The sequence below is a fragment of the Lampetra fluviatilis genome, unplaced genomic scaffold (genome assembly GCF_964198595.1).
Source record: "Lampetra fluviatilis unplaced genomic scaffold, kcLamFluv1.1 SCAFFOLD_1260, whole genome shotgun sequence".
Classification (NCBI taxonomy): Eukaryota; Metazoa; Chordata; class Hyperoartia; order Petromyzontiformes; family Petromyzontidae; genus Lampetra; species Lampetra fluviatilis.
The window spans coordinates 15001-23313 of NW_027621793.1; the positions used below are offsets into that span (position 1 = coordinate 15001).

Below are 8313 nucleotides of genomic sequence, written 5' to 3' on the forward strand. Positions count from 1 at the left end.
ATCCACACACACACATCCACACACATCCACACACACACACATCCACACACACACATCCACACACACACATCCACACACACACATCCACACATCCACACACACACACATCCACACACACCCACACACACACATCCACACACACATCCACACACCCACACACATCCACACACACACATCCACACACACACATCCACACACACATCCACACACATCCACACACACACATCCACACACATATCCACACACACACATCCACACACACACACATCCACACATCCACACACACACATACACACAGACACACACACACACATCCACACACACATCCACACACACACACATCCACACACATCCACACACACACACATCCACACACACACACACATCCACACACACACCCACACACACACATCCACACACACACATCCACACACACCCACACACACATCCACACACACACATCCACACACATCCACACACACACACATCCACACACACCCACACACACACATCCACACACACACATCCACACACACACATCCACACACACCCACACACACCCACACACACACATCCACACACACACATCCACACACACACACATCCACACACACACAGACATCCACACACACACATCCACACACACACACAGACATCCACACACAGACATCCACACACACACATCCACACACACACACATCCACACACACCCACACACACATCCACACACCCACACACACACATCCACACGCATCCACACACACACATCCACACATCCACACACACACATCCACACACACCCACACACATCCACACACACACATCCACACACACACATCCACACACACACATCCACACACACACATCCACACACACACAGACATCCACACACACACCCACACAGACATCCACACACCCACACACACACACACATCCACACACACACACATCCACACATCCACACACACATCCACACACACCCACACACACACACATCCACACACACACACATCCACACACACACACATCCACACACACACACATCCACACACACATCCACACACACATCCACACACACACACATCCACACATCCACACACACATCCACACACACACATCCACACACACACACATCCACACACACACATCCACACACACACATCCACACACACACACATCCACACACACACACATCCACACACACACACATCCACACACACATCCACACACACACACCCACACACACACACATCCACACACACATCCACACACACACACAGACATCCACACACACACCCACACAGACATCCACACACACACACACACATCCACACACACATCCACACACACACACACACCCACACACACACACACCCATACACAGACATCCACACACACACACATCCACACACACCCACACACACACATCCACACACACACACATCCACACACCCACACACATCCACACACATCCACACACACACACATCCACACACACACATCCACACACACATCCACACCCACACACACACATCCACACACACACATCCACACACACAGACATCCACACACACACCCACACAGACATCCACACACCCACACACACACACACATCCACACACACACACATCCACACACACACACCCACACACACACATCCACACGCACGGCACCGTCTTGTGTTTCACGGGATTAGCCGAGCAGTGGCGGCAGTGACGGTGACGGTGGTGGTGACGGTGGTGGTGACGGTGGTGGTGACGGTGGTGGTGACGGTGGTGGTGATGGTGGTGGTGGTGGTGACGGTGGTGGTGACGGTGGTGGTGACGGTGGTGGTGGTGGTGGTGGTGGTGACGGTGGTGACGGTGGTGATGGTGGTGGTGACGGTGGTGGTGACGGTGGTGGTGGTGGTGGTGGTGGTGACGGTGGTGGTGATGGTCGTGGTGACGGTGGTGGTGATGGTCGTGGTGACGGTGGTGGTGACTGTGGTGGTGGTGGTGACGGTGGTGGTGACAGTGGTGGTGACGGTGGTGGTGACGGTGGTGGTGGTGGTGGTGATGGTGGTGGTGACGGTGGTGACGGTGGTGGTGACGGTGGTGGTGGCGGTGGTGGTGACGGTGGTGGTGACGGTGGTGGTGACGGTGGTGGTGACGGTGGTGGTGGTGACGGTGGTGGTGGTGGTGGTGACGGTGGTGGTGATGGTGGTGGTGACGGTGGTGGTGACGGTGGTGGTGGTGGTGGTGATGGTGGTGGTGACGGTGGTGACGGTGGTGGTGACGGTGGTGGTGACGGTGGTGGTGGCGGTGGTGGTGACGGTGGTGGTGACGGTGGTGGTGACGGTGGTGGTGACGGTGGTGGTGGTGACGGTGGTGATGGTGGTGGTGACGGTGGTGGTGATGGTGGTGGTGACGGTGGTGGTGATGGTGGTGGTGATGGTGGTGGTGATGGTGGTGATGGTGGTGATGATGGTTGTGATGATGATGATGGTGGTGATGGTGGTGATGATGATGGTGGTGGTGATGGTGGTGATGATGATGATGATGGTGGTGATGGTGATGGTGGTGATGGTGGTGATGATGGTGGTGATGATGATGGTGGTGATGATGATGGTGATGATGATGGTGGTGGTGATGGTGGTGATGATGGTGGTGATGATGATGATGGTGGTGATGGTGGTGATGGTGGTGATGGTGGTGATAGCGATGGTGATGGTGGTGATGGTGGTGATGGTGGTGTTTTTTCCACCGCTCTCTTCAGAACACGAGTGCACAGACACAAAGTTCCCCCAGGTAGCCTCTAGCAGGGCTGTCTGGGCAAGTGCAGCTAGTAGCTGTAGCAGCAGCAATCACCACTCTTTCACTCACCTACTCATTGACTCACCCACACACTCACTCACCCATTCACTCAAGCAGTGTCATCATCAGCGTCATCATCAGCAGCATCATCATCAGCAGCATCAGCAGCAGCGTCATAATCATCAGCAGCAGCTAAATCTCTCTCCCCGCGTCTCTCCCCGTGTCTCTCCCCGTGTCTCTCCCCGCGTCTCTCCCCGCGTCTCTCCCCGCGTCTCTCCCCGTGTCTCTCCCCGTGTCTCTCCCCGTGTCTCTCCCCGTGTCTCTCCCCGTGTCTCTCTGCGTCTCTCCCCCCGTCTCTCCCCGTGTGTCTCTCCCCCCGTCTCCCCCCCCCCCCCCCCTGTCTCTACCCATGTCTCTCCCCGTGTCTCTCCCCGTGTCTCTCCCCCCATGTCTCTCTCCCCATGTCTCTCCCCCCCCGTGTCTCTCCCCCCCCCGTCTCTCCCCCCCCGCCTTGTGGTGCCCCCCCCCCTGTCTCTACCCGCGTGTCTCCCTGTGTCTCCCCGCATGTCTCTCCCCGTGTCTCCCTGCGTGTCTCCCCGCGTCTCTCCGTGTGTCTCTCCCCACGTGTCTCCCCCCGTGTCTCCCCTCCGTGTCTCTCCCCGTGTCTCTCCCCGTGTCTCTCCCCCCCCCGTCTCTCCCCGCGTCTCTCTCCCCCCCCCCGTGTCTCCCCCTGTGTCTCTCCCCCCACGTGTCTCTCCCCCCTCGTGTCTCTCCCCCCTCGTGTCTCTCCTCGTGTCTCCCCCTGTCTCCCCCTGTCTCTCCCCCTGTCTCTCCCCACGTGTCTCCCCCCCCCCCCGTCTCTCCCCGCGTCTCTCTCCCCCCATGTCTCTCCCCCCCCCGTGTCTCCCCCTGTGTCTCTCCCCCCACGTGTCTCTCCCCCCTCGTGTCTCTCCTCGTGTCTCCCCCTGTCTCTCCCCCTGTCTCTCCCCACGTGTCTCCCCCCCCCCCCCGTCTCTCCCCGCGTCTTTTTCCCCCTCGTGTCTCTCTCCCCCCGGCGTGTCTCCCCGTGTGTCTCTCCCTGTCTCTCCCCCCGTCTCTCCCTGCGTCTCTCCCCGCGTCTCCCCCCCCCCGTGTCTCTCCCGCCCCGTGTCTCCCCCCCCCCCGTGTCTCTCCCCCCCCGTGTCTCCCCGTGTCTCTCCCCCCCGTGTCTCCCCCCCCCCCCCTCCCCGTGTCTCCCCCCCCCCCCCCCCGTGTCTCCCCCCCCGTGTCTCCCCCCCCGTCTCTCCCCCCCCCCGTGTCTCCCCCCCCCCCCCCCGTGTCTCTCCCCCCCGTGTCTCCCCCCCCCCCCTCCCCATGTCTCTCCCCACCCCGTGTCTCCCCCCCCCCCCGTGTCTCCCCCCCCGTGTCTCCCCCCCCGTGTCTCCTGCGTCTCTCCCCCCGTCTCTCCCCCCCCCGTGTCTCCCCCCCCCTCCCCGTGTCTCTCCCCACCCGTGTCTCCCCCCCCCCCGTGTCTCTCCCCCCCCGTGTCTCCCCGTGTCTCTCCCCCCCGTGTCTCCCCCCCCCCCTCCCCGTGTCTCCCCCCCCCCCCCCGTGTCTCCCCCCCCGTGTCTCCCCCCCCGTCTCTCCCCCCCCCCGTGTCTCCCCCCCCCCCCCGTGTCTCTCCCCCCCGTGTCTCCCCCCCCCCCCTCCCCATGTCTCTCCCCACCCCGTGTCTCCCCCCCCGTGTCTCCCCCCCCGTGTCTCCCTGCGTCTCTCCCCCCGTCTCTCCCCCCCCCCTCCCCGTGTCTCTCCCCACCCCGTGTCTCCCCCCCCGTGTCTCCCCCCCCCCCCCCGTGTCTCTCCCCCCCCGTGTCTCCCCCCCCCCCCGTGTCTCCCCCCCCGTGTCTCCCTGCGTCTCTCCCCCCGTCTCTCCCCTCCCCGTGTCTCCCCCCCCCCTCCCCGTGTCTCCCCCCCCCCGTGTCTCCCCCCCCCGTGTCTCCCCCCCCCGTGTCTCCCCCCCCCGTGTCTCCCCCCCCGTGTCTCCCTGCATCTCTCCCCCCGTCTCTCCCCCCCCCCCCCCGTGTCTCTCCCCCCCCCCGTGTTTCCCCCCCCCCCGTGTCTCCCCCCCCGTGTCTCCCTGCGTCTCTCCCCCCGTCTCCCCCCCCCCCGTGTCTCTCCCCCCCCGTGTCTCCCCCCCCCCCGTGTCTCTCCCCCCGTGTCTCCCCCCCCCCCCCGTCTCCCCCCCCGCCCCGCGCCCCCCCCCCCCTCTCCCCCTCCCCCCTCCCCCCCCCGCCCCGCGCCCCCCCCAGTGTGTGCGTGTGTTATGGAGCTTGAGGAGCGAGCCCCCTGGCTCTTGTCCCGCGTCAGCTTCCTGGCGGGGGAGGGGCGGCCGCTGGGAGCCGCGCGATTGGCCGCCTGCTGCGCCCGCGCCCTGCCCCGCGACCTGCGACCCCCGTTCCGATTGGCCCACGTGACGCTCGCCTGCAGCCAATGGGGCGCCGGCAGGGACGAGGAGGTGCTCGGAGAGGTGAGGGGAGAGAGAGGCGTGCGGTTACCGTGGTTACCCCCCCCCCGGTTACCGTGGTCACCCATCCCCCTGTCCCTCCGGTTACCATGGTCACCCATCCCCCTGTCCCTTCGGTTACCGTGGTCACCCATCCCCCCTGTCCCTCCGGTTACCATGGTCACCCATCCCCCTGTCCCTTCGGTTACCATGGTCACCCATCCCCCCCGTTCCCTGGTAACCGTGTCACCCCCCGGTTACCATGGTCACCCATCCCCCTGTCCCTCCGGTTACCGTGGTCACCCATCCCCTGTCCCTTCGGTTACCATGGTCACCCATCCCCCTGTCCCTCCGGTTACCATGGTCACCCATCCCCCTGTCCCTCCGGTTACCGTGGTCACCCATCCCCCTGTCCCTTCGGTTACCGTGGTCACCCATCCCCCTGTCCCTCAGGTTACCGTGGTCACCCATCCCCCTGTCCCTTCAGTTACCATGGTAACCCATCCCCCTGTCCCCCCAGTTACCGTGGTCACCCATCCCCCTGTCCCTTCGGTTACCGTGGTCACCCATCCCCCTGTCCCTCCGGTTACCGTGGTCACCCATCCCCCTGTCCCTACGGTTACCGTGGTCACCCATCCCCCTGTCCCTCCGGTTACCGTGGTCACCCATCCCCCTGTCCCTTCGGTTACCGTGGTCACCCATCCCCCTGTCCCTCCGGTTACCGTGGTCACCCATCCCCCTGTCCCTTCGGTTACCGTGGTCACCCATCCCCCTGTCCCTCCGGTTACCGTGGTCACCCATCCCCCTGTCCCTTCGGTTACCGTGGTCACCCATCCCCCTGTCCCTTCGGTTACCATGGTCACCCATCCCCCTGTCCCTTCGGTTACCATGGTCACCCATCCCCCTGTCCCTCCGGTTACCGTGGTCACCCATCCCCCTGTCCCTCCGGTTACCGTGGTCACCCATCCCCCTGTCCCTTCGGTTACCATGGTCACCCATCCCCCTGTCCCTTCGGTTACCATGGTCACCCATCCCCCTGTCCCCCCAGTTACCGTGGTCACCCATCCCCTCCCCCCCGTTACCATCGTCACCCATCCCCCTGTCCCTTCGGTTACCATGGTCACCCATCCCCCTGTCCCTTCGGTTACCATGGTCACCCATCCCCCTGTCCCCCCAGTTACCGTGGTCACCCATCCCCCCCCCCGTTACCATGGTCACCCATCCCCCTGTCCCTTCGGTTACCATGGTCACCCATCCCCCTGTCCCTCCGGTTACCGTGGTCACCCATCCCCCTGTCCCTTCGGTTACCGTGGTCACCCATCCCCCTGTCCCTCCGGTAACCGTGGTCACTACCCCCTGTCTCCCCCCCCTCCCTCCCGCTGCCCCCCCCTCGGTTACCGTGGTTACCGTGGTTGCCATGGTTGCCATGGTTGCCCCCAGCTGGTGGAGGTGGAGGTGCTGGCAGCGGTGGAGGCGGTCTGCCACCTGCAGGAGGACGGTCGCCATGGAGACGCTCACCGAGTGGCGAGCGTCTTTCTACAGCGGCAGCTACACAGCGGAGACATGGAACACACCAGGTGAGTGGGTGAGTGGGTGGGTGAGTGGGTGAGTGGGTGAGTGAGTGGGTGGGTGGGTGGGTGAGTGGGTGGGTGAGTGGGTGAGTGAGTGGGTGGGTGGGTGGGTGAGTGGGTGAGTGGGTGAGTGGGTGGGTGAGTGGGGGGGTGAGTGGTGGGTGAGTGAGTGGGTGGGTGAGTGGGTGAGTGGGTGAGTGGGTGGGTGAGTGGGTGAGTGGGTGGGTGAGGTGGGTGAGTGGGTGGGTGGGTGGGTGGGTGAGTGGGTGGGTGGGTGGGTGGGTGGGTGGGTGGGTGGTGGTGGGTGGGTGGAGTGGGTGGGTGAGTGGGTGGGTGAGTGAGTGGGTGAGGTGGTGGGTGAGTGGGTGGGTGGGTGAGTGGGTGGAGTGGGTGGGTGAGTGGGTGAGTGGGTGGGTGGGTGGGTGAGTGGGTGGGTGGGTGGGTGAGTGGGTGGGTGTGGTGGGTGAGTGGGTGGTGGGTGGGTGGGTGAGTGGGTGGGTGGGTGGGTGAGTGGGTGGGTGGGTGGGTGAGTGAGTGGGTGGGTGAGTGAGTGGGTGGGTGAGTGGGTGGGTGGGTGGGTGAGTGGGTGAGTGGGTGGGTGGGTGGGTGAGTGAGTGGGTGGGTGGGTGGGTGGGTGGGTGAGTGAGTGGGTGGGTGGGTGAGTGGGTGGGTGGGTGGGTGGGTGGGTGAGTGAGTGAGTGAGTGGGTGGGTGAGTGGGTGGGTGGGTGAGTGGGTGGGTGAGTGGGTGGGTGAGTGGGTGAGTGGGTGAGTGGGTGAGTGGGTGGGTGAGTGGGTGGGTGAGTGGGTGAGTGGGTGGGTGAGTGGGTGAGTGGGTGAGTGGGTGGGTGGGTGAGTGGGTGGGTGGGTGGGTGGGTGAGTGAGTGGGTGAGTGGTGGGTGGGTGGGTGGGTGGGTGAGTGGGTGGGTGAGTGGGTGAGTGGGTGGGTGGGTGAGTGGGTGGGTGGGTGGGTGAGTGAGTGGGTGGGTGAGTGGGTGGGTGGGTGGGTGGGTGGGTGGGTGGGTGGGTGAGTGGGTGGTGGGTGGGTGAGTGGGTGGGTGGGTGGGTGGGTGGGTGAGTGGGTGGGTGGGTGAGTGGGTGGGTGGGTGAGTGGGTGGGTGAGTGGGTGGGTGGGTGGGTGAGTGGGTGAGTGGGTGGGTGAGTGGGTGGGTGGGTGGGTGAGTGAGTGGGTGGGTGGGTGGGTGAGTGGGTGGGTGGGTGGGTGAGTGGGTGGGTGGGTGGTGAGTGTGTGGTGGGTGGTGAGTGGGTGGGTGGGTGGGTGGGTGAGGTGAGTGGGTGGGTGGTGTGGTGGGTGAGTGGTGGGTGAGTGGTGGGTGGTGGGTGGGTGAGTGGGTGGTGGTGAGGTGGGTGGGTGAGTGGTGGTGGTGGGTTGGGTGGGTGGTGGGTGGGTGAGTGGTGGTGGGTGGTGGGTGGGTGGGTGAGTGGGTGGAGTGGGTGGGTGGGTGGGTG

At 64.3% G+C, this 8313-nt stretch overlaps 1 protein-coding gene across 1 annotated transcript in view; it reads left to right on the plus strand.

Moving 5' to 3' along the window:
• The window catches only part of LOC144955705 (uncharacterized), a gene marked incomplete at its 3' end in the record, with an annotated part of 21845 nt that extends 14994 nt beyond the window's left edge, over positions 1–6851 (plus strand). Inside the window, exons 4-5 of the mRNA XM_078885852.1 lie at positions 5081–5298; positions 6715–6851. Of these exons, the coding sequence (XP_078741978.1) occupies positions 5081–5298; positions 6715–6851 (355 nt within the window). The remainder of the gene's footprint in view (positions 1–5080; positions 5299–6714) is intronic.
• Between the last annotated feature and the right edge of the window lie 1462 nt (positions 6852–8313).